We start from the raw sequence: 27,007 nt of genomic DNA on the forward strand, positions 1-27,007 counted from the left end.
CAGAGACATCACCCTGCCAACAAAAGTGTGTATAGTCAAGGCTATGGTTTTCCCAGTTGCAATGTATGTCTGTGAAAGCTGGACCATAAGGAAGGCTGAGCGCTGAAGAATTGAGGCCTTTGAATTGTGGTGCTGGAGGAGACTCCTGCGAGTCCCTTGGACCGCAAGGTGATCAAACTGGTCAGTCCTAGAGGAGATCAACCCTGACTGCTCTTTAGAAGGCCAGATCCTGAAGATGAAACTCAAATACTTTGGCCACCTAATGAGAAGGAAGGAGTCCCTGGAGAAGAGCCTAATGCTGGGAACAATAGATGGCAAAAGAAGAAGGGGACAGCAGAGAATGAGGTGGTTAGATGGAGTCACTGGTGTGAGCTTGAGTGGACTCCGTGGGATGGTGAGGACAGGAAGGAATGTTGTCCATGGGGTCACGATGGGTCAGACATGACTTCACGACTAACAACAACAACAACAATTAATTTTAATACTGCCCCCTCCAACTTGTACCCTCCAGTTGTTTTGGACTTCAGTGATCAGCATTGTTAAACTCTGGCCATGCTATCTGTGGTTGATGGCAATTGAAATCCAAACTGCTTGGAAGGCACCAGCTTGGAGAAGGCTGAATATAAGTGCTTTTCCAGTTCTTAACTGGCTTAATTACCATCTCATGGTCATTTGTTTTGTTTTAAAATTGCTTGTTAATTGGTTTTAGAATCTAGCCATTTCTAAAGGATTTTAAATCTTCTGTTATTGTGCAGACTCTGCACCTACACTGAAAGTTGATGAAAGACTGCGAGTTGCCCGAGAACGGAGAGAGGAACGGGAAAAGCTATTAGGTGAGTCATACTTAATACGCTCATGGGTTGTAACATGCTTGTCATTTGATGTCTATATTATGCATTAAGCAACATGAATTATGAGGCTACGGGGCATGCACATCTTTGTTGTAAGAACTGATTTTGGAATCTTAAGAGTTAGATCCTTGAAGCCCTGTTTGCACATGTCCTAGGCCATGTAGATTTTGCATATGCTGGACCAGCTCAGATAATTGTGCGCAGCCATACTGAATGTCCTATGCGTGGTGAAGGAGGGCATGTCCACCCACGTCTTGCTCTCATGCCCCACACTGGATAAATCCTGTGTACTGAGGGAGACCATATTTCATCTGGACATAAGTTGACCTGTCCTACTGTATTAGTGCTACTGATAGGAAGCATGACCTTATAGAATATAGAAATAAAAGAACCAAGATATAAACTTGGTTATAGTACTAAGAAATATGCATGGTAGAGGAAGAGAGACAGGGAAGATTTGTCTGTCCTAAATGTGTGTCTTGAAGAACAAAATCTTATTTAGCATGGTAAGTAGAGCATAAATAACCCACTGATATCTGGTGTGTGGATACTTCTAAATGGGTGCTTTCTGTGGGCCTCCCAGTGGTAGCATGTCACCCTCAAAGAGATTTGCCTGGCACCTAATTTATTGATTTTTCAGCAACAGGCTGAAAACCCCCCTTTTCTTCTCTTAGGCCTTTATTTTTCTGTATACTTCAGTACCTATTTGGACTTGTTGGAGTTGTGTTTTGGAGCTGTTTTCATCTCCATGGAAGTTTTTCAGTCACGTTAGTACATGTTTTTGATATTTTGGTCTTTGAGTTGTATTTGTGGCTATTCTTCATTTTTATTGTATGTAACTCATTTTCCCATTTATGTTGTATTTATTTACATTGCCTGGGTGACTAACAAGTTGCATAAGTAAATAAATAATGAATGTCATCATTCATCTTTGTGTGCCTGTGTGTGTACTTGGCCTGGCTCTAACAACGGCTGGGTGGAGCTATATAGCCTAGCAGGAGCTACTGGTTTTGGAAAGCTGTGGCCTGCATCTCTTCATACCAGTGCAAAACAAAGCTTTTCCTGCCTGGCAAGAAAAGACACTGAGGTGAGCAGTAGGCAAGTTGTCACCAGGAGAAAGGCCCATATGTAGGGAGTCACAACCGAGAAAACAGACTTGTCAGTTGCCACCTGCCCTGAGTCAAGGGGACCTGGAGCAAAGCATAGCTTAGCCTATGCGCTCATTGGTTGAGCTAAATTTCCTTCTAGTTCACAGTTCTTCAAGGAAGCTTAGGGCAGGTAAAAGAATATTTCTTTCCTGAAGCTTCAGGGTTAGATTTAGAGTGCCCCTTCTGTTTGCAGAAGGACTGGAATCTAGCAGAGACAGAGATGCCCATTCATACTGATTTCCCCTGTTCCCAGTAGCAATCACACACATTATCTTTCCTCAGTTTTAGAAGTTTCCTCAACCCCTTGGATCATAGAAAAGGCAGAACTATAAAAAATGTCCTCCTCCTGTTTTCTGCTGGCGAATGGAGTTATCCTTGCAGAAATTCCAGATCCAAGCTATTTTTCTCTATTTTGAGATGGCCTGTTAGCAAACTGAGATCAAAGTAAATGTTTGATGTAGGTGGTAGCTAAATATCTGTTATATGGATAATATAATATCTATACCTTTATCCCCTGAAGGAAACACAGGGGCCATCTGGGCAAGGACTGTAGCTTGGGGCTTAGAAAGGCTTTAATCCTTTGCTTCCTGTTGTGGTTCCAATCCAGATAGTGGGGATGCATCTGCAGTGTGAACTGAATAACTCTTTTTTGGGGAATGCAAGCTGCAAGCACAGAGCCTTGGATGTGAACTGAGGTTGCAGTGATGGGACAAAAAACTGGCTAATGAATAAAACTTTGTCTGAGACCTTGTTATTACTTCTATTCCTAGGCACCACTCCACATGATCCCATATAGATAGTTAACTAGGCCAGTAATTAAGCCCCACAAGTTAAAGGGCTTTTAATGGAAGCAACCACTAAAGGATACTGGCTTGCTGGCAGCCTTGAGTATCAAGAAGAAAGGGTTTGATGTTGTCACAGGAGCAAACACACCCAAACCTCCATGCAAGAGCCATGAGCTACGTAGATCAGCCCCCCTTGGCTTCCTTCTGAATGATGGAGAACATTATAGCAACTTTACATGTTCAAAATTACATGTAAAGATGTAAATTACGTCTAAAAGATGATGCATAAAGATCTCATAAGGAGAGCCCTGCTTGCTTAGACCAAAGGTCTCCTCTAGTCCAGCATTCTGCATGGTTAAGAATTGTGGGATGTGAAGTCCAAGACTGTGGAAGGTTGGAGTATTGTGACTATGCCCTTAAATTGCAGCTGCTCTTCTTTGGAAAAAAGATGGACTGCTAGAGATAGCTGAACTGCCAACCATTCACGGAAGAGACAGAAGAAAATGTTTCCCCTTCCATTCATGTATATGTGAACTGCGGCTGCTGCCATGCTTAATTTTGTGACAAATGCCTTCCTCAGTGTGACGTCTGTCAACTTGCCATATTTTAAAATAAATCATAAGGGCATATTACATTTACCTTTCGCTGACCCTGTTGTTGTTTGTTTTGGCATTTAGAGAGGAAAAAAGAAAGCAAAGCTAAATAATTATCTGAGTTGGGGACTGGAAAGCTGCTGTATTGACACTTTATGGCATACTTGATTTTGTACAGATAGTAAGCAGTATACAATTAAAGGGGAAGAAAGCAATAAGCAAACACAATACATTTCCATGATGAGCTTTTAAATTAGATGTTCTCTCTTCCCTTTCGGCATATATTTGAACCCCTGCTCCTGAAGAACTATGCAATGTAGCACTGTCTTTTGTGCTCTTTCACTGCAATTTATTTTGGCTTATTCCTTTATTTTAGCATAAGCTAGAAAGCTGCCTTATACCAGGCCAGGTGATTTGTCCTTCCCCAGCCTGGTGTCCTCCAGAGGTGTTGGGCTACATCTTCTGTTGTCTGCAGAGAACCAGTTGGGGAAGAACTATCTAGTCCAATATTATCTGCATGGTCTCATTTTTCAGAATCTCAAGGAGTGTTATTTCACGTTCCCAGCTACCACATCTTTTAAACTGGAAGTACTTCAGGTTGACCTGCTGTTGTTGTCATTAAACGTTTATAAAGCAGCTATAGTTTGTTAACTATACATCCTCAGCCTGTTGGGAGCTCAGTTTTCCCCTTTGTACATTCAAAGCCACAGTTCGTTCTTCTGCAAAACCTCTTTATTCTCCAGAGTACATCCAGGTAGTGCAGTCACCACAGAATGAGTCTCTGAGCATTTGCAGAGTGGTTCATTGAACCAATCTAGCACTACTTCTGAGAATCCTCCTTTGCAGTACCCCTGGGCCCCTTCCCTCTAGAAGGCCCCTTTTCTCTCTTCACTGCCCCTCTAGTTGGCTAGCCCTTCCCTCCTGAGGCTGCACCATGGGGTCAAGAGCCGTACCAGGCTCGGCTGGCTCCTGGAGCCCCTGTCTCACACCCCTCCCAAGAGTTGTAGATCTTGGCTATTCTCAGGATCTGCCTGGATGCCTGGAGAGGGTGGCCTTGAGATTAGCCCCTCCTCTTCTCCCATCTCGATATCTGGAGGCCCAGTTTCGCAGGGTCCGCCCTCCCCATCTGAAGAGTTCAAATCTTGAGCTTGCAACTTGCACCAAACACAACTGCCTCTTGCATTCCCTACACTGCCTGGAGACACACAGCCATGATGTAGAAGTGTGTGTGTGTCGAGGGGAGGGGGAGAATAGGGAGGAAAGCAAGAATCGAAGCAGCTGCGCATACTTGGCCTGGGGATGGGACCTAGTTGGTTGCCTGCTTTCTTTGTTGTTGCATCTGGCTGGCTCCTGGGGATTCTTGGTTCCTTGGCCAAGATGCTGTATCCCTGCAGAATGTATCCTTCCCCATATTTATTTGTTTGCCCACAAACCAGGACCCAAGTGTTGTTATATTTTTATTTTTATTGGATGTTTTATTGGTACTGATGTTTTATTATTGAATTGGTTAATATGTCATTTCCTATGTTTTGATGGTGGCTTTAATTGTGTAAACCATCCAGACAGCCATGTGGTTATTGTGACGGTCTATAAAAGTGAAAATAAAATAAAATAAAATAAAATATTTTAGATCATCCCTTGGGTTGGTCATACTGCTCAAACCTGAACAGTTAGGATGACATTGAAAAGGATAGGTTACACTTGAAGAATTAGAGTGGGATACTGGAGTGAAACATAGATGGAACAGAACATTCATTTCTACACTGGAAAATTAATATGTGGTGTGCCTTCCCTATTTTGCCCCCAAAAACTCTATGGGGAAAAATGGTTAGGAGGTATAACCAGACAGATCTGCATTGGAGGATCCTGTACTATCCATGAAAACATGATAAAACTTCTCATTAACTATATAGTTTGATGTTTTTCTGGTTGTTAGATTTACAAGTAATCCTGAAAGGTGCTTTTCTTTTCCTTGTTAGAAGAGTTGTGGACTCCTCCTTGTGTGAATTATTGTTGCATATTTACTCATCTGTTTTCCCTGAGTGAAGTTGAAACAGCAGATAATTGCTTTAATGTGCTATGAACTCTAAAAATATTCAGCCTGCCTCAGCAAACTGCAAGAATTGTGGCACTTTGTAACACTTCATTTGGAATCTAAGTGCTGAAACTCTGCCTTGTCTATATAAATTCTGGTGCAGAATATCTCCTTTCGTGACTGCAAATAGGCAGGTATTCCGTAAGACCAAAATACTCTTTTCTGAAATTAAGTCTAGCTTCTAACAGATAGAAAGTGCTTTTCCTAGAGGCAAGTGTGTTGTTTTTACGTGCCCCATTGAGTGTTGACTTGCATCTTCTAAAGTACCTTTATTGGTCACTCAAACAGAACATTTCTACTACAGAATTTGACTTGTAATGTAGACAATTGGTTTTCAGTCTCTGTTTGAATAAGCCGGCATGACAGATGTGTTACTGGGTTTATATCAATTTGATATGGAGGAATTTTCAAAACATACCCAAGTTGGAGTCTGCAGTTGATTAAGGTGGTACCCAATCAGTGAAGAGATTGGAGTTTGTAGCAGTGAGGAGACTGGCTCTTTTATAGTGACTGTGAAACTGTCTGAAGGTTTACTGCTGTGGCAGGCAGTAACAAAATTGGATCGTAGAAGTTGGAGGCCATCTGGTTTGGTGTCCTGCTTGATACAGCTAAAGTGTTCCCACTGCCCATCTCTGCTTGAAGACTTCCGGTAAGAGAGAACTTACCCATCTATTGTTGAACCACCGTTACTGTCAAAATGGTTCCCCTAGTGTTCATCCAAAGCCCGACTTCCTGAGACTAATCTCATTAGATTTAGTGCAGAAGACTGGAGGAAGAAGAAGCAAGTCTTTAGGTGTTGTAGACCCAGGAGAGGAAGATTTCTGTGTTTTGAGGAATGAGGGTGTTTGTGTGTGTGTGTGTGTGTGTGGTGGTGGTGGTGGTGGTGGTGGTGACTCTTTTGAGTCCTAAGTCTCTGGAGTTCAACAGAAAAACAAGAATCCTTTCCATGATGTTGCATTAATAATTTCCTGGCTTCTTGTTTTACTTCTTTGAAAAAAAATACTTAAGATGACTGGAAGGAACATTGAAATTAATGTGCTTTTCAGATAGTCCATAATTTAATCTAGGAAGCACAACAGCCCCAAATGACTGCACAAAACTGCAATGTTAATGATGGGTATTTTCCCCAACATTCATCATTATATAAATTGAATGCTTTTTCACAAGAGTTCTTTTCTGCTATAAAATTATTTCCAATCAATGAACACAAGGAGGAGGTTATACTGTTAGCATCCAATCCTGTGCATGGTACACAGAAGTCCTACCAGTACCCCCTGCCCAGCATTTCTCTGTCTAATCATGCATAGAATTATATCCTTTTATCAGATTTTGTGCCAATAATTTTCCAATCTCCCTTTTCTGTTTCATTGGCAAAAGCTGTTCCATCCAGAGTGCCCCTTTCTGAGGAAGATGTTAAAGTTGCCACTAAGAGGGAAATTGCTGCAGTAGATGGTTCCGGACAATCAGTATCGTAGTTTCATAATTTATTCCCTCTCAGGGCCTTATAAAGTCATCAACTGCTATGACTTGTGGGTGGATGGGAACAGGGGTTAAATTCTTTGTTTTTCTGGGTTGGTTCTTGACCTGTAGAGGGTGCAAACTGATGGAGTTTTCTTGGAATGTGGGGTTGGGATCCTGATTTTTTCAGCTTGTAGCTTAGAAAGAACATTAGTTTGCAAAATAAAATGGAAATGGAAATGCTTTCTTTTTTTCTTCTTAAAAGCATGTATTGGTAGGAGTGTACCTAGCAGGTGATTACTATAACAAATAAATAGCATATAGTTCACCAGGTTGGACCTTAATTTAAACAAATGAGAAAGATAATAACAGTACAATAATACAAACTTAAATGGACAGAAAGGCTGTGTCTGGCAAAAATTGTAAAAAAGTTCCCAAGAAAATACACATATAAGGAAATGCTATCTCTGAATTCTTCAAATCTGCTTGTAATAAATATTGCAGAACACAAACAGCTGAATATGGGAAGGTGCCAAAGCGCTAATCACCAATTTGGTGTTCCGAATGCGCTCCTACCAGAGTGCCTTAATTTCCAGATCTCATTTAACAGAGATATAGAGTTGCGTAGTAGTTAGAACATCAGATCGGGATTTGGGTGTTCCAGTTCTAGCCCCGTCTCAGCCATGAAACTCATTGGTGACTTGGCTCTCAGTTTGTGATTCCCAGCCTAACCTACCTCAGAGAGTTGGTGTGAGGATGAAATGGAGAGGAGGATTCAGTAAACCACCTTGGGTTCCTTGCAAGATATCACAATAATAAATAAAAGCAAGTGCGGGAAGCCCCAGGCCTGGGAATCAAACACCCACCAAATTTGGCCCCCAGGCTGAAAGTAGCTACTCACCTCTGAGATTTCATCTCCTTTAAGGCACCAGTGATGGGTTAAGAGTTCAGGGCTGAACACTTAAATCTGCAAGAGGAAAATGAGACATGTCAAGGAAAGCTCTTCCTGGGCTCATAATAGTATTCATAGATGGGTGAAGCAATGTTGCGTTTTCCTGATATTGTGATATTCCCCATCACCATGCAAACCAATCAATACATCTTTCAGTAAATCATTCAGTAATATTGAAGGAAGGAGAACAAATCTTGCTGAGATTTACAGCTGATGCAGCAGTTATCTTAACCTAATAGAAAACTATACGGCAATATTATTATTATTATTATTATTATTATTATTATTATTATTATTATTATTAAATGTTACATTTCTATACTGCCTGTAGCCAATGATCTTTGGGCAATTTACAACATTAAGTCATCCATCCAGGTTTCAACCAGGCCTGACCCTGCTTAGCTTCCAAGATCAGGCAGTATCAGGCATGTGAGGCTATATGGAAGCTATGTCCAGTGATGGCCTTCCCCCAGTGGAACAGATGCTGTTGATGAAACAGATTTGCCCTACCCTTTGCAGCCGTATATACTCCAAACGGTTGGCAGACCATCTGGAGCAGATGGGGACCAGGAAGGAAGAGAGGATGGGGAAGTCCTGTTGTGCAAGCAGATGTTCACTTCTATGATCCTGAATGCCACCCAATGTTGACCTTTTTTTTGTCATCACAAAAATTTGAACAAATATAAATAATGAGTGGCTTGTTTAGAGAATAATTATTTTCATCCAGTATAGTTTATTTTCTGTCTGTCTGTCTGTCTGTCTTTCTTTCTTTCTTTCTTTCTTTCTTTCTTTCTTTCTTTCTTTCTTTCTTTCTTTCTTTTCCTGAATTATGGCAGGGATTGCCTTCCTCATTTCCTAGTATGTGACCACTACAATATTTCTACATAAGCCATCTGAATAAAAGATGCCCATATCCACACTGTTAGCACACTGTACACCGATTTTGTCCGCAGAATCTTGAAGAGATGGCAATTATTTGCTTCTTGGTTAACCAGTCAGAGCATTTGCTTGTTGCTTCCTTGTGCTCACTTCACTGTTCTGTGCACATCTCACCCAGATGCCTTCCTTGGATTCTTGTCTAATTCTCAGGACTGTAGTGTGCTTCTGACCTTCTGTACTGGTACATTATGTGGTCAGCATGGACTTGATGGAGAAGTGGCTATGTGGGCAATTCGTTAAATCCACCACTAAGTGACTGCTGGTTTAGAGTGCTCCCTGGTCTTTTGCTTTCCCTTTCTTCCTGTTTTGAACCCAGTCTTCTCTCCAGACAGGTTGTTTTATGCTGTTACTCTCCAGATGCAAATGGACCAATACAAGAAACAAATGTATTTGGTTATATGAGGAAAAATTGAGGAGAAGAAGCGCAAAAAATTGGAAATGAGGGGCTGAGTTAAAACTTGGGCATTTTAAATGTAGGACATTATTAAAGCTATCTATTCCTGTACTGGAGAAAGAAACAGATCTTCTTGATTTGATGCCTAGATTATTAGGTATTTGTCTGTTGAAATACGCCATACTAAAAGGGACCTTCTTGCTATTTGCCCTTGGATTGCCAATTTGCTAACTAAATTATGGATAGTGCAACTATGGTGCAAGCTGGAATACGCATCTTATTAATGTCATTGCACTGTACTTCAGTTCGTTCATAGCAGCAGAAATTTTAAGTAGCTCTCCTTTCCAACCTCTGACTTCAAATAGGCAAGGGTAAATTCTATGGGATTTAGAAGCTCAAGTTCATTTTTACATTCAGGATTTTTCTTGGCATTTAAAGCAAAATCCATAACTCACCATTGAAGTTGTCTGTCCTCATGTTGGCAAACTGGTGAGATGTGATTGAGGTTTAGATAAGATTTGTATCGGTTGCTTTTATATTTTTAGCAACAAGAGTTCCAGGGGGTCACCTTTGAAAAGTGTTGCCTTGTCACAGTCAGTCTAGCTGGTATTCTCAGAAATTACCAGTAGAAGAGTGTTGTTTATTTGCTACTCCTATACTCTGTTGTATTTGTATTTATTGAGTTTTCTTTATTTTTAGTTGTGTAGGTATTTTTATTTTGTTGTGAGCTGCCTCTGGTGTCTTTGGAGCGAAAATGGAAGATATAGATTTTAATAATATGTCATCCGCATGTTTTGATCTAGCTTTAGAGATGGGAGAAAAAGCATTAATGTTAGTAAGGATGACCTTTTAAGGGTTGTTTCTTACCTACAATCATGTACCTTAATGTGGTGATCTCATGTGATTGGTCTCTGGTATTATGTACACTGAATAAATGGTTGGACACACACACACATATATCATGTTGCAACTGTGTCTCTTTGTTGCAAACATACCAAAAGGCTCTTTATACCAAAGCCTTTTGATGTTTTTGCTTTGTCTTGGAAGATGATAAAAGTACATAAACACAGTATGTGTATAATTAAGTTGGCCAATATATTTCATAAGGAAGTTGGCTAATATGGTTAAACCATTTTAATCTGCCATGGATGCAAAATGAGACTTCTAATCAAATTACCATGATTTGATTATTTTGAGAAGAATAAGCAAGTGCAAAAGAAGAGACAGAGATGAATGTAATCCAAAGTGAACATTTGAGTTTATTAGAATGGATGCTAGGAACAAAACTGCAGTAGGAACATTAAACCCTGGACAAATATTTTCTTTCTGGTGGTTTTGCAATAAATAGTTTGAATCATCTGACCATTTGACCATTTTTTTTAATTTTAATTTTATTTCTATACCACCCAATAGCTAAAGTTCTCTGGATGGTTTGCAGCAAAAGCTAGCACTCCTATTCCTTTTGTAAAAAGGACTTCTGTTAAATCTGAACAACAAGAACAATACCACAAGAAATTGAAATTCCATGAAACGCAGAATATTATGATTTGTGGAGGTACCATAGATCCCTGGTAGAGCATGTAGAGGGACCCAGCTTCAAACCCTGGCATATCCAGTCAAAAAGTCAAGGAGCAGGTGATGGGGAAAATTTCTTCCTGAGAACCTGAAGTTGGAGAAGGACACAGATTAATCTGGTTTGCAATAAGGCAGTTTCCAGTGTAATAAGTTCTTGCATAATCAAACATTAAATTCCTCAGTGTGACAATCAAAACTGCTTAATGTCATTTTGATTTCAACATGAAAGCTTCATGATTACACACACCTTGTATTATTTTAAAATAGCTCTCATAACAACCTTCTGTTGGCCACCTTTCTGCAGCAAAACCCCAGAATGGTGTGTGCAATATAGCAGAAACCCTAATACTTATTTTATATACTTTCATTATCTGAGTTCAGATTTAAAGCAGAACTGAAATAACTGCATTAAGATCAGCCCAAAAGCAAACCTGAGTGATTTTTTTTTTCTTTCTTTCTTTTTGCTGAGGCTGAGCAATAAGTCCTGGGCAGAAGCTAAGAAAGCTAAGAAACTGTCCAAGGCAGTCCCTTCTCACAGACCACTGACCAATCTAATATGGGGTGGGAAGGGAGAGGAGAGACTAGGAATTCATTCCTAGCTGTTTAGAACAACTTGCCAGCTTTTGCAAGATGATTAAGTGCATACTGGCTTTAGTACTTCAAGGAGCATCTAATAGTTTACTACATTTGTTTCAGACAAGGGTTTTTTTGGGGGGGGGCAGGTGCAGGAGCAGCTTTGGTTACCTTAGAAATTCTCGCTGGGAGTTGGGAAGATGTGTCAGTGGCTCTAGACATTCTTCTGAGTTCCAGCAGCTTTTCATGTCTTTTAGGCCGGAGGCACTTGCTGTCCAGATATTTTGACCTCCCATCATTCCTAACCAATATAACCAATGGTGAGAGAGTATGGGAGTTTTAGGCCAGTTGGGAATCGGAGGTGCTATTTTGCTATGGTTCTGATGTGGTACAGATTGCTTAGGCTGTTGGGCAGTATAGAGATTAAATATTAATTAAGAAGATGTCCACCTGATGAGAAGGAAGGACTCCCTGGAGAAGAGTCGAATGCCGGGAACAATTGACGGCAAAAGGAGAAGGGGACGGCAGAGGATGAGGTGGCTGGATGGAGTCACTGAAGCAGTTGGTGTGAGCTTGGGTGGACTCTGGGGGATGGTGGAGGACAGGGAGGCCTGGAGGAGTGTTGTCCACGGGGTCGCGATGGGTCGGACACGACTTCGCGACTAACAACAAACAAGATGTCAGAGCTGGAAAACTACTGTCCAATTCTATGTATCTTTTAGGGTTGTAATTTTCCCTCTTGTTCTTCCTATTTGCTAACATGTAAATCCAGGAAAGATTATCTGGAGATGCTCTGTTTCTCCTTTTTAATCACAACTAAGTGAAGGAGTGCAAGCTCTATCTGGAGTCTGTAATGAATCGGATGTCAAGCTAGAGATACTGGTCAGTCCAATTGGTCTGGGAGTTGGTGGCTCTCCCGTTTGGCTGCATTCTCACTAAGAACAATGTGCAGGCTGCTCATGCTTGTGGATTTGGTACTCCTCCAGTCGGACCAGGTGAAGTTCTAACCAGAAGGACTTCTGTACATCATGTCCATTCTGGAGGAGGATCCTCCCTCTTGTACTATTGTGTCATATTTTTCCTAGGGCACCTTTGGAAGACTGCATGAAAATAGGTTGATCACGCCATATGGGGCCAACTCAAGCTATTATTTATTTATTAGATTTGTTTAAAAGTCGCCCGTTAGCATCATGCTCTCAGGAGTCAGCCGGAGAGAGCACACATAGTGGCTGCATTGAAAAGATCTACATTGCTTTCCAAATTCAGGGAGATGTAGGGACTGTGCTACATGACATGTTTGCTCAGATATCAGTGGGGTTCACTCCAGGGTAAGTATATGTAATATTGGAGCTTGGCTCCAGGGTATATCAGAAAATGCTTCCTAACACCCCCAAACTCATAGATAATCACAATTCTGATAGATCTTTCTAGTGTATATAAAAATAATTTGTCTTCCCCTGGGTTAATTTTAATGAGGTGCTGTATCTCTTGCCCAATAATGAAAATCACCTGTGAGAAGGAGACTGAAGCTGAGAATGCCCTTAATATTGGTGTGCTGTAGGCTTGATTAAAGGGTGTGTATTAGCATGATTCAAGCAAACAAAATTAGAATGAAATTTTCTTTTGTTGCTGTTCAGCCGCAAGAGAAATTGCCTGGTTAGAAAAAGAAGAGAGAGCAAGGCAATATTATGAGAAACACTTAGAAGAGCGCAGAAAGAAATTAGAAGAGCAGAGGCTGAAAGAAGAACGGAGGCGAGCTGCAGTTGAGGAAAAACGAAGACTGCGAATTGAAGAGGACAAGGTACGTCAATTTTCTTAGGGGTTCTTCTTGGGCAAGACATTTTCTTTATTACTTCTTAGGCAATGAAAGAACTTGTAACAGTGAAAACAACTTTGCTTTAAAGAGGTAATTTCACAACATATAGTTTGACTCACAGAGATATCAGCAACAAATTAAAATGATCTCCAGACAGGATCACATTTAACTTTCTGATGGAGGAGGTTGTAGAAGAAGAGATTTAGTTGGGACTTTTCTGAAACACACATGAAACACACAAACTTCTCCAACTTGGTGCCTTCCATATATGGTTGGACTATAAGTCCTAACATCCCTCAGCCAGCTATGAGTGGGGAACGCCTAGATGATGCCGGACAATAACTCCTATCTCTCTTGCCTGTGATGAAAACTGCAGCCCAACATTATCTGAACCGACTGCAGATTTGCATTGCAGTATGTGGTGCTGCATGTCCTAGATCCCACAGGGCCATAAACCCCATAATATACCTTGACTGGTAGAGCGGAGGCTCACTCACCACTTCTGGTACTGACATCATCCTGGCACCCATGTGAGCATCCTTTCTTGCCCATGATGGACAGGAAGAAATCTGAGGACCACTGTTCATTAGCAGTGATGGCATGTGTGGACGGCACGAAGAATTCAGAACAGCTTTCTGGGTACTCCTGATGATTAATACTTTTATTTGTATTGCCTACATATTCACTTTGAAAGGTATCAGAAAAGGGCTGTCTTGTCTCATTAGGAGCGCCATGAAGCTGTCGTGCGCCGTACAATTGAGAGGAGCCAGAAGCAGAGGCAAAAGCAAAATAGGTGGTCCTGGGGAGGGACACTTCATAGCAGCAGTGGCATTAATAATACAGGTAAAAGCAGCGCCCAGGTTTCTTACCTTTTGTCTCTGTCTTTGTGCTGATACATGTCTACTGATTCTAAGTGAGGAATCCTCTCGCAGACTGAATTGCTTCCATACTTGTGCATGCTTCTTAACTTGATGCTTGGCAGTCAAGGATGAGAAATTGAACTAATGCTAGGATGACGGATTAGTCTTTTTAACTCCATATGTATTTGCACTTACTTTGCTTTGTTGCTTTCTTTGTGACCTTCTGTGTGTGCCAACAGTCTGTCTGCCTTAGCCCAACTTTTCAAATCATGTACTTGCTAGTCATTATTAATAATAAATATTGAGAGAAACAATGTAATATTTTTAAAAAGGGAAGCAAACATAAATTTTGTTCTTGCTCTGAATACTGCTATTTGGGTGCTGGGGGTGGGACACGGAGGAGCTTTCCATTGGTTAGTATAGCTAATGTTAATGAATACTGATAAACCCTTAGGTACCTTTTGCCTTTCCTCTGAAAAAGTTGATTTTTGATCAAATATCAGGTATTTCAAATTATATTTGTGTTTTATCTTCTTTGTATTTTTTCCAGAGATTTTCTATGGATATCAATATGAACTGATAGCTAGTATATTTCCGTACAGTGGCACCTTGGCTCACGAATGCCTTGGTTCACGAACAAATCAGGTCACGAACAAAAATTTCTGAAAATTTTTGACTTGGGTTGCGAACACTGCTTTGGGTGTTGATCACAGTTGCTTTCGTGCAGGGAAGGCGTTTGTGATCAGAGGCGTGCTGTTACTGGAAAGACGGGAGCAGCAAAGCAGAGCCGCGGGGGAGATGGCTGAGTTTCCGCCTGTCTTTCCTGCAGGAGCACGCCTCTGATCAGGCACCTCCCCTGCATGAACAGAACTGCTATCCTGGCCATCTCCCCATCCCCAGCACACCGTTAGTGCCCATCTCTCCCTCCCCCAGTGCGCCCGCGATCACGCCCGTCTCTCCCCCCCACCCCCAGCACGCCGGGATGACGGGCGTGTGCAGGGATGACAGGCATGTGCAGGGATGACAGGCGCAATCTCGGTTGTGCTTGGGGCGGGGGAGATGGCCGCGATCCTTGTTGTTGTTACTTTGCTTCACATTTTTCTGATTTAAAAAATGGTTATAGAATGGATTAACTTTATGGGGAAATTTAACTTGGCTCACAACCGATTTGGGTCACAACCAGAGTCCTGGAATGGATTAAGTTCGTGAGCCAAGGTACCACTGTATATTTAATATAGGAATTGTTTATGTGAATTAAACACTTTCATTTCCTCCTATGCAAATACACTAATGGGTGTTACTTCATTTATCATGGAACACATATGTGTATCATTGCTCTCACAAATAATAGGAAGTCTATATTATTATTTCATTGTCCTCCAAGGTCAATAAACAATTGGGTTTTTTTTCATAACAATGTTCTTTGCTTCTCTCTCTATAACTTGTTTGCTACCTTTAACTTTTTTATTTACTTCTATAAATCATTGTCTTGCATTCTGTCCCTAGGTTATTTTCTTGAATCACCATTCACCTTTCTCGATTTAGCAGGCTTCGAGTACCACTTCAGACCTCTGGGTGGTGCTAGAAAACCCGGTACATAAATCACTGTGATTTTTTTTATTTTTTCACCAGTAGTTATCTCCTCAGATTAGGACCAGTAACTAAACCATCATCTGTTAGACATCATGCATGCCTAACACATGCCGCATAGACTAGAGCCGATAGATAGCCCCCATTCTCTTCCTGAAATTTATTACTGGGTGACTTAAAGAATGTGGCACAAGTGCTCAAAATACAGGATACCATTTTGAATAGATCCTATTTACATACACTATTTGGAGAAGTTTCTGCCTTTAGAAACTATATTTTCAAGCACAATTTTAGGGGACAATAAAATATACTTATTTAATCTTGTTTTCTTCTGTGGGCTCTCTCTTTCTCTCTCATACTGTTGAAACCCCTTTTACATTGTGCCTTTTCCATTCAGTACTTTCAAAATATCTGTTCCATGCTCAGTATGAAGCAGCTGCTGATTTTGCAGCACTGGAAAAGACGGCTGGTGCAGTGCTTCACTGCATTTAAGTCAGCATTTAAGGATGCAATCCTATACATGCCTAGATGGGGGGGAAAGGTCTGCAAGTCCCAACATGTCCCAGTCAGCCAAGCTTTTCAGGCATTTTTTCTTCTGCAAACACACATAAGAAAAGCAAAATAAATGCCACTGTCCTCATACAGAGAATGGATGCTGCAATTTGTCCTTCAGTTTACTACTTGCTATTCGCTTTGTTGTCTTCCCACAGTGTGCAGTTTCTGTATGTCTAAACATCCATCTAGACAACACGGAAAATCATTTTCTGAGGATGTCTACATAAATTTGTCTTCCTAACACCTCTTCGTTTCTTGTCTGACCTGTTTCATCTCTCTGAGCAGCTTTATTGCTCTCCACATAGGCTTCCCTTTTTATAAATAGTGGCTTGGCTTATTTGAGCAGAATGGCTTTTAAGTGGCTTAAAGGAAAAGGAATGCCAAATGCTTGTATAGGCAGACAGCTATGCACGCTAGGCTAAACACAAGCCCCTTTCCATCTGCAGCTTTCTTTCTTTTTTAATATAACATTTATAAGCCACATAGTGTATATAGTATTTGTAGAGCTTATAGTTCTTGATAATGTGGCTTCAATGTAAAGCCATGTTCCTTGGCTTTTTTAAATCTAAAGTGAAGGACTTCATACTGAAACTTGAAAAGGGAAGCAATACTTTAAAGCTAATTAATCAAAGTTCATTTTTATAGTTAGTACTTGAGCAGCCTGCAAAACTTTGGGGGTGAGGGAAGGTTAAAGACCCTTAAGGCCTCATCCTGGGTATGTTTAAGACAGAATCAAAGCCCTACTTGTCCCAGCCTTCTTTCACCAACTGTGCTTTACTTGGGTGCCCAGGGCAAGTGCCCAGTTCACCCATTCCAAAGGCTAGCCCTGTATGATTCCATGCTGGAAGATATTATTTTATTGGGCTATACTGTTTTAATTTAAAGGCTGTTGATGTTAAAATATCACAGTGGAATTGCAAGAGAGCTGAGATTCTACATCATGGTAGCCAGGAAGACACTGTATAAATGGTGTAGGAGATGGGCAGGGAATGGATTTGCATGCAAAGTGGCAAGAAAATAAGCCCATATATAGAGCAGTGAAGAAGGGGTAGAGTAGTTGAGACAACTGAAATGGGACAAATGGAATTTTAGAACATTTGTCCAGATGGCCATTCAGCTACGGATGCTTTTGTGCTTATTCTATGCAAAATTAACTGTAGGGACACCTCCCCCTTCACCCAAAACAATATTTATTCAGCATTTAAATGTATTAGCTGCCATTCCACTCAGTAATACATAACCTAAAGACATGCATATTGTGTAAAGTGGTGTATAAAACAGGCAAGTAAAAATAGAAATATAGGCCTCTTTGGGCCAGAATGTGGGTTTAGGTATGGGCTGCACATGCCTAGCACAGATAAATGCAGGAAAATCACAGTATACCACCTGTGATTTACCCACGGGCAAACTTTCATTTAACTTTTCATTCCCTTTTATGCTCTCACCATACCTCCTCTTAACAGACAACTGCTGATGCTTCGGAAGCATGCAAGTACACAGGGCTATCTTTCTCTAATAGCCAGATACTCATTGTAATGCTATTTAAAGGAATCAAACATGTTTAGATATACAGCACTTCTCTGTAATTGGCCATTTTCCCTCAGACTTGCTGCACCATCCTGCTTATAATCACCCCGAGATGGACATCAACAGCTCATTCTGCTTGCTTCCTCCTGTTCATAAAACATATCTTGCTGTACGGTTAAATAAATGACGACGTTAAATAAATCCTATATGCACATCTGCTCCGACCCAAGCTCTCCTGAGTTCTGTTGGACCCACTCCCAGGTACCTGTGTATAGGATTTCAACCTTAAATCCTTTTGTGCCCAGACTTTGAGTCACCTATGAAAAACATTCCCTGAAAAGTCCTTGCTATTTTTCAAGGTGTCATTTGATAGGAAAAAAATACTCCTGTTTATTCTCCCCTCTGTAGGACTAGGATGTGATATTACTGCATGTGGGCTGTCAATTAGCATGATTTCCATTTGTTTTAGATCCAGACAGGCGATCTGTTTCAACAATGAACCTTTCGAAACATGTTGATCCAGTCATTAACAAGCGGCTGTCCTCCTCATCTGCAACATTACTAAATTCTCCAGACAGAGGTACAGTTAAAAAGGCAACTGAAAAGGAAAGGGCTTAAAAATGTTTTGTACTGTGATGTAACCATTTTGAAAAAACAAAGCAGATCTTAACTTCTTTTCTATTAGAGGAAAGTAAAAGGCTTCAAAAAGAATGCCATGTTTTGGCAAAACAAAAAGATCGTATATTTTTAATGACAAAACTTTCCTGAATCAGTACATTCAGCAAGTGCTAAAAGCAGTGCTTCTGTCGGTTTTTTAGTAAATGGATTTTTAAAAAGAGAACCAACTCCTTTCTCCATAATGCATGAAATCCATTTTATTTTTTGAACATCTTCACTAGACCATACTCATTTGGTCATCTTTTATTTCATCACTTTAAAAAAGCATTCTTGATTTTTTCCAGGGAAATGCACTTACTTCAGTTGGTTAATTGGATATTCATTGTCTCTATCAACTTTATATGATGGCCTAGTTTTAGATAGAGACTTTATTCCAAATCATATTGCAATATCTTGGGATTTAAAAACAAAAGAAGGCTGAATGATTTGCTGTTTTATTGTACAATTTTGCTAGATATAGAAGTGAATGTAATTTTTCTTTCAAAACTGCTCACTGTAATACATTAATGTTAAGCAAAATATCCAAAGGGCATGGCATGTTGGTTGGGTGCAGAAACGCATTTTTAAACCCAAGTTTGATTATTCTTTTGGTTATAATGTGAAACTGGTTGGAAGGTCGCATGTTTATTCATTATAAGTTGCAAATCTTAATACACATACTTTGTAATAAGTCCCATTGAACTCAATGGGATTTCCTCGCAAGTAGATCTGCACAGAGTTGCTTTGACTAGATCTGTAAAATGTATCAGCTTTATGTTCAGTATGTGTTAATGTGTGCTTCTCTGCATGTATGGGGATATACATGTGCCAGAGCCGTGTTATATGTCAGGCTGCCTTTTCATGCACGTGTTCATATAACGTGCTGGGCAGGGATGGGGCATGTTCTGCTAGACCTCCTATAGAGGAGGCCCAGCATAGTTTCGGCAAGGGGCGGCATAGAAATGTTATAATAATAATAATAATAATAATAATAATAATAATAATAATAATAATAATGATGATGATGATGGTGCAGTTGAGATCGTGGCAGACCTCATGAGCAGCCCCTCTCAGCTGGTATCATGCTGCTATCCTTGCCTGTTGTTTCAGGCCGGTGGCAAGGAAGAGCCACCTGCTGCCTCCACCAGTTCTTTTGGTTGGCCTCAGCAGTGGGCAGTATCTATCCATCTGTTCAGCCTACTTATTCTGCCCCTCCCTGTTGCAGAACATGCATGCTTCTGCAAGAAGAGCAAGTGGGGAGAGGAGGACGTCCAGATGCCCCCAGTGTGCATGATCATCTGTTGGGGACATCTGGAGTAGACTAGTTCAGAGGCTGCACTGAACTGCTTTCTTCACCGTGTGGCTAATCATGACATGTGGGCCCTCCCGTAGTCTCCCGTTCTGTATGTGCAACCGTTTAGTTAGCAAAGCACAATTTCTCAAAGAACCAATTGTATGGTCTTACTACTTGTAAATCGAAAGAATTCCCCCTCCCCAATTAACTCTTCTTTGAAGAATGGTTATTGTGTATTCCTTATAAAACATATCAGTGATAAAAACCAGAAAAGATATATTTGGCATGATGAGTGCAAATTTGCACCAGCAACATCTATCCTAATGTTGAAGTCTTGCTACGTTAGGCAGTGGTTGCACCATCACTGGAACACTTGCAGGTGCATTATCAAAGTATTCCTGCAAGGTGTAGAAATTTGCACCCACAGAATTGGATGCAATCTGTTTCCTGCAAGTGATGTTAGTAGATAACCAGGTCAGTTTTCAGATGATAAGAGCTTTGGAAGGAATTGTTGTTACCTCATGGGCTTTGCTCCTGAACAGTGTGATCCTTACATGTTCTTTCCTGGAGTCCCTAATGAAGTTGTTCTTTATGCATTTACGTCTTCACTATGTTTAGCAACAAGCCCTGGGTGAAACAAATGTTACTGGTGTAAAGTGAACTGGTTGGTAACTCTGGGAGGCAGGAAAGGGTTAAGTGACATACAGGGTAAACCAGGTGCCAGAGCTGCAGGAAGCTAGTGCTCAAGGAGGGAGGCAGGCATGGCTCTTGTTATGCATAAGGAGGAGGTAGCCAAAACTATGCCCCAAGGACACTGGAGATCCCAGACCTGGATTAAAAGATTGGCCAGCACCCCATGAGCCAGGCTGTGTGGGTAATTCAAGCTCAGGGGACGGAAAGGCTCAGGGTTCCTCTTTGAGGAGAGGTTCCACTTTTGCTGCCATTGGACCATGCCAAAGAAAGCGGTGCTACCCTGTGCCTGAAGCTGGTGTAGTGTTTGAGTAAAGAGCTCAGGTTAGGCTGCGTTTTGTTATTTTCTGTGTCCAAATGGGCCAACAAGACCTGGGGTTTGGGGGTCTTGGTTGGCAGGAAATTTGATGTTTCTGCTTTCCAAATTCCCCTTCCCTTTCCCCTCCCACCTTTCCCCTCTTTATTCCTTTTAGCTTATTTTAGGATCTCCCCTTATATTTTATGCTTTTAATAAAGCTATTTTCTCCCAAAGCTTGGCTTTGCCATGTGCTGAATCCAGAGTCTAGTCCAGGGTTCTGGGACCAGGGAGGATCTGGGCAGGATTTCAGCCCAGGTGGCCACAGGAGTGCGGAATCCTGGCCGGCTTCCCACTACAACTGGGGAAACATTCAAGGAACTTCTTTGGTGGCCTTTGCCTGCCAAATGAGATCCTTGATCCCAACTTCAGGGACTGGAGCATGGAAGGGTTCTGAAGGGCTGGATCCTGAATGCCACCAGCTTGGTTTCTCCAGGTGTCCAAGACTGTGGCTACTGGATGAGATATCTATGCCCTTGGAAATGCTTCGAGAGAAGTATGGGAGAACCATGGAACTTTGCTCATATTTGCATTTTTCATGCCCAAGTTGCCTGTGAGGATTAATTCTACCTAGCAGGTATCTGCTCCTGCAAGCAGGGCTTTTTCCTCTCTCTTCCCCCATCTCCCATGAATACCATTTATAAATCAGGTTGTAAAGACTGCTTTCATACTGATTCTTCGTCTTGCTCATGTACAATTACTCAAATTTCTGAAAAACAATCCAGAATGCCCAGGCAGTTAGATGCTGAAGGCTTTTAATTATGGTGTTTCAAAGCAGCAGCCCTGTGTGCTCTTTCACAATCAGATTTGTAAACCACTATTTTTACTGTTGTGAACCACCCAGAGAGCTTCAGCTAGTGGGTGGTACAAAAATGAAATAAATAAACAGCTGTCGTCACCTGAGTTTCAAAAGCAGCTTGATTTGTGATAGCAAGCACTGAGATCGGGGTGGGAGGGAGAACTGGGACGGGGGTGGGAGGGTATGCTGTCCTCCATGGCCTTTCTGGATCCCAGCCTCAAATAGGAAATTGAGCCAAGTACTAGAATTCTCTTTTAAAACATGGTCATAAGTTATTCCTTGAGAAATCTGAGGGACCAAATATAATTTTAAGGCCCATGTAGTATACATTTCCCCCTTTACTTTATATACAGCACGTAGGATTATCAACTATCTTTTCCCTCTCCCTCCTCAACACAAATGTTTCTAGCAACTCTATTTAAAAATGCTATTCTTGTATGTGTTACTGTTAGTTGTGTTTCCTCCTGTAAGTTTGTGTGTGTGCATGTGGGCGCGTGCACGCACACATTGTATTTTGGTGTGTCCTCTGTGTTCTCTGCTCTGTACACTTGTATAATGTCTTTGATGTAGTGCAAAAACCTGTTTCCTGTTTTGCCTTTCAGAACAGAAGCTTTGGTCCAATTGCAAGTCCTAAACTGGGATATGCAAAAGCATGCTAGGAAACATTTATTAAATGCCACTATATAACTGGGATGCAAAACCTCTTTCAACCAGTTGGCTGAATTGCAATTTGGCAATACTCTCATGGGTCACAATCCATGTGATTTGTGGGGCTGAGGGCAATGAGACCAATATGGAAGAAAAAAAAAAAAGCCAGCCTATTTGAACTTAAAGCTCTTATTGTCAGTAACTCAGCCCTAGGAGAGGCCTTTCAGCTTTGTTGAATTTATTTTAAGGAGTCTACACAAAGTGTGACAAGTTTGGATCCATACCTATTTCTGTTTATAATCAATCATGGACAATTACCTTGGTTAATAAAATTAGAAGTTAAAAGTGTACAATGGCAGCAGGCCTTTGCACTGTTTTATTTTGTACTTCCATTTAATTCTGGAAAAATGGGTCTGTCTAAGGAAAGGAGAAATGACCCTTAGTGTCAGTGTTTGCTTTCACAAGTAACTTGATGCAAATACTTCAGATTTATTAGTTGCTTTCATTTTAAAATATACATTTAGAAGTTTTTGCTGAGCCTGAATCTCACAATTCAGTAATTAGACTTGAGTTCAGCTGTTTACCAAATTTGGTGTTTAGTACAACTGGAGAGTCATTGATATTTTGGAAACTTTCCTCATCAAAATCATATTTTAATCCATCTCTTGCTTTTAAAATGTTATGCTAAATTTAACAGTGAATATTGCTGGTTCAGTATAATAAAGTTAATCAGGAAGCACTATCTATTCCAAGGTAATATCCTTTATGAACATAGTAGTGGCAATAAATATTCTGATCGTAATACTTTTTAAGCAATATATTTCCAGGTAGAAACAACTAACCATAGGATTTTTGTTTCAATTCTGTTTAGGTTTATGGAGAGCTAACTCAAGATAATTACTCTAATTTCTTTATTCCCTGGAGGTCAAAGAAAGAATAAATCGAATCACAAGACCTCATTTGACTGTAGAAATTCTGTAGACTATAGCTAAAACCGTTTCCCCCTCGTAATAGTGTCCCCATGGAACTAGGTTTAAATTATTCCTTAAAACTTTTTCAGAACTATGCATATTACACTCACCCCTTCTATCGTTGCAATGTTTTTGGTTCAAAATTAATCACCTTCCAAATAGTTTCACGCCTATTGCCTAGTGAAAAACATACACATATTTCTTCTGACTAATGCTAAGTAGGTAGAAATTGCTGTGGGGTTTTTCCCTGTTAAGAATGACAGTTGAGTTTGTTGAGGTTGTTGTTAATTTTATCCATCAACATATCCCTCATAATATCCTACCCCCTTTCTCTTGGCTGTACTCTGAAGCATTTGTACATGTTGTGTTACCTCGTGTATTCAGGACCTATTCGTGCAAACCTCGAAAGTCCAGTTCTGCCCCATCTGTTCCAGGTGTGGAAGCTCGGAACCCGTTCATTTGCTGCTTTTCCTGTTCCATGTGCTTATGCTACTGTTCTCCGGCATTAGCAGAGGGAACTTCACACAGTGTTATTTCAGATAGTGGGAAAGAAGATACAGTGATATTACAATTTCTCTTTCTGTGCCATCATCTCACTTTCACAAATGATAAGATTTGTTTTTCAACTAGAAAAGCTGATAAAATTATATTGAAAGAAGTGAGTTCTCATGCATGTTCTTTAATGCACTGAAATAAATATGTCCAGTAGTGCACAAAAGAGAACCATGCACACTGCTGAATAACCAGAGGGTTTTGGGCTGGGGTAAGGATGGTACTGATAGTTAACATCAATCAATATTACAAAACCGTTTAGCGTGCGCATGCCTGTAAATTGTATGTGATTATTTTGTCTTTTAAGTAATTGTAATATTTTTATAATATGCACCTTTTAGGAGCAGTACAATTTTCTTTTATAGCTAATTTGGCAATTTGTCTTTACAACTTCATAAAAACTTTCCAATATATTGCATGTACATAACACTGTACACTGATAATATAATTTTTATTGATTCAGTACTGAAATGTTACAGAATCACCATCCTCCCAAATGTGACCTTCAGTGGATCATGTGCAGTAGAGAATAGCACTAAATTATCAGTGATAGAAGATTCTGCCATTAGCTAACTAATCTTGTACATGTTTACTAAGCTAATACAAGTCCAGAGACAGAGAGCATTTGTAGGGGAGTGTTTGGAGGCAGGAGAATTCCTTCTAGACTTACTTTCAGACAGTGACTGGGTTTGCACAACACGCAAAGCCTCCAGGGGAGAGGGGGGAATGGGAATGGGACCTCCTCTTCCTTTCTGTTACCTAGCAGAGCCCCCTGGCCAGAGATGTGAGGGGAGGGGGGGAGGAGCTGCCTGGGGTTGGCCTTGGAATTTCCTGGGGGAACATTTGCTGGGGAGAAATGGCAGGCAGGATGAGAGTTAAGCATCCCTCTTCCCACTGGTTCTTCCCTGTGAATGACCTTCCATCGCTGCATTAGGGGAAACACAAGGCTCCTACCTCTGTGTTTGCTTCCTAACACATAGCTTGAGGATGCTAATAGAAGCAGCAGGAGGAAGCAGAAAAATGAAAGGGTGGCAAGGTTTGCCTGCCCACTTTGGTCTCTTCCTCTCATGAGATTGTACTTGGCTAGGGAAGAGTTTTATTGAAATGAATGTGTGCGGATGGAGTGCCAGAGAACAAATGCAAATGCTTTCATAGTATTCAAAATGAAGCTGCGCCCTGGATAAAGCAGCTGAGCAAGGGAAACGATGCAAATGGTGTTACATCTTTTTCATCCTCTCTGCATTGCTAAGATGCACTTGCTTTAACAGGGACAGCCATATTATGTTTTGTACTTCTGTGTAATGTGTCTGAACATGGTACCATTAATTGAAAACCTCTTTTGCAACAGATCATTACGTAAGGATGTTTTATGCTGGCAACCTTCTGTGGACAAGTCAACAAGATTTTTATGTAAAGCCATTTCGCTAGACTGATAAAATTAAAGGACAAAAATGCATGGTGATGTGTCGAGAGACTAGAGTTGTCATGGGATGAACTTGTCATTCTTTCAGGATCCCTCCCTCCTTCCCTCCCTCTCCTTGAAGTACCATTAGCGTTTGGGTACATTTCAGATGTTTTCTTAAAACATAGAGGTGTGACTTGGGACATCCATGTTGTACCTTTAAAATTACTTTAGTGATAAGTTGGATATGCAAAAGTAACTGGTGCTACTTGCAAATATGTGTGGCTGGAACAGGAATAAAAATCAATGGAACTTGATAAGTTATGATTCCAACTAATTTTCAAGGGACCTAATTTTAATAGTAAGTGCTTCCAAATACTCTGCCTTTGGTGCTCTCATTCAAAAAAACACTGTGCAACTGTTTTGTGTTTCACTCCTTGAAAGGTTTTTGTGGTGAGAAAAAACAGGAGGGTGGCAATGCAAGAGGGTGGATTCACCCGGAGTGGGAAGGCCTTGGTGGCTTATAAGCCATGCAAAGAGGCTCCTTTGTCTGGCGCCCCCCATGTGGCCAACAGGCAATAGGGTACAGCAGGGGCCTGATCTGCCTCTTCTCGCCCTCTTCCCATGCAAGGGCATGGAGGGGAACAGAGCAGGGATGATAGCTGCCAAACAGTGCCTGGAGAGGAAGAGCCCAGCCCCATCCAGGGGATCGTGTTTTATCTTCCCCGCACCTCCCAGAGTGGTTGCCCATGGAGTGCTTGCCACGGTGTGCAGGGGAGGCGCATTCAGCTGGGCCCCCTTCAGGGAAACCCAGCCTCCCCACAGGGAGACCCACATGGACAACGGCAGGTGTGGGAAGGGCGCATGTTCAGCTGGCTCTCCCCGAGAGTGGCGCCAGCTGAGCAAGCCTTCCCCCCACTGTCCTCACGGTTGGTCGGCGCTGCCCTTCGGCAGCCATCCCCTGAAGGGCGGGAAGAGGGGCCACGTAGTGCCCATGTCCCCACACACTCCTCCCACCCCTCACTCCTGGTGCCAGGAAAGTGGGACAGGAATGCCAACGGCTGGAGCAGCAAGCTTTCTGCTCCTCTGGCCACAAAGCTCTGTAGGTTTTGGCTTGACGGTGGCGTAGCATGTCACCCAAGTTCAGGCCTCTTGCTAAGCCATGGAGAATTCAGTAATCCATACAGTAAGGCTTATCTTCCTGGGGCTGACTTTGTAGCCACTGCATGGGAATTAGGCTGGGTTCGCATAACACAACTAGGCCATGGTAGCTTGAAAGCCCCATGGCTTCTCAGGTTGTGCAAAACCAGTCAAAGATGCTGGATTCCCATAAAAACCTAAGGATGAGGACTAGTCTCACCCTGAAGCATCTTTAGTCTGATTCAGACCTGAGTTTATGATTCTGAAGCTTATGATTTTGCAGTTTATGTGTACGGCTGTTTGTTTCTCTGGCTGAACATACATCACTTTCAGATGTCATTTTAAAATTAAATATGGGTTCCTGCACTGCAAGAGCTGTTTTTCCATGTATATGAAAAGCAACAGTATTCCCATTTGAAAGTCTGAGTAGACTTTGAAGTAATGTTCCCATGGCATGAAAGTCTTAGGGTGTGGTTTTGTCAATTGTGCCCTCTACGCTTGCGAGTCCTTGAACTCAGTGACTTGCAGAGTAGAAAGAGAGGCAGAGGCAGCCTATACCTTCACAGAATTCCTGTTCTGTGCTTTAGCTAGCTGGCTGTTTCCATGCATCTGGCTGAGGCCCTTTGGAGGGGAGAAACGGAGACCGAAGCACTGTCAGGATGCCTTCTGTCCTGGTGCCCACCCCATCTCCTTGCCTCCTTCGCTTTTCACTTTCCCTCCGAGTTTCGTTCCTGACCTTGGAGATGCAGCTGGCATGCTTAGACAATGTCTAGAAGGGCCATAGGATC

The 27,007-nt window shown here is 41.4% G+C and overlaps 1 protein-coding gene across 3 annotated transcripts in view; it reads left to right on the forward strand.

Annotated features, from left to right (window-relative positions):
- Window positions 1-27,007, forward strand: part of MAP7 (microtubule associated protein 7) — a 131,902-nt gene that overhangs the window by 77,632 nt on the left and 27,263 nt on the right. For all 3 annotated transcript variants that reach the window (XM_044423889.1, XM_044423869.1, XM_044423879.1), the window contains exons 3-6: window positions 756-833; window positions 13,001-13,164; window positions 13,905-14,022; window positions 18,181-18,291. In XM_044423889.1, coding sequence (XP_044279824.1) covers window positions 756-833; window positions 13,001-13,164; window positions 13,905-14,022; window positions 18,181-18,291 — 471 coding nt within the window. The remainder of the gene's footprint in view (window positions 1-755; window positions 834-13,000; window positions 13,165-13,904; window positions 14,023-18,180; window positions 18,292-27,007) is intronic.

Source organism: Varanus komodoensis, unplaced genomic scaffold (assembly GCF_004798865.1).
Source record: "Varanus komodoensis strain SLA01 unplaced genomic scaffold, ASM479886v1 scaffold1, whole genome shotgun sequence".
NCBI classification, from domain to species: domain Eukaryota; kingdom Metazoa; phylum Chordata; class Lepidosauria; order Squamata; family Varanidae; genus Varanus; species Varanus komodoensis.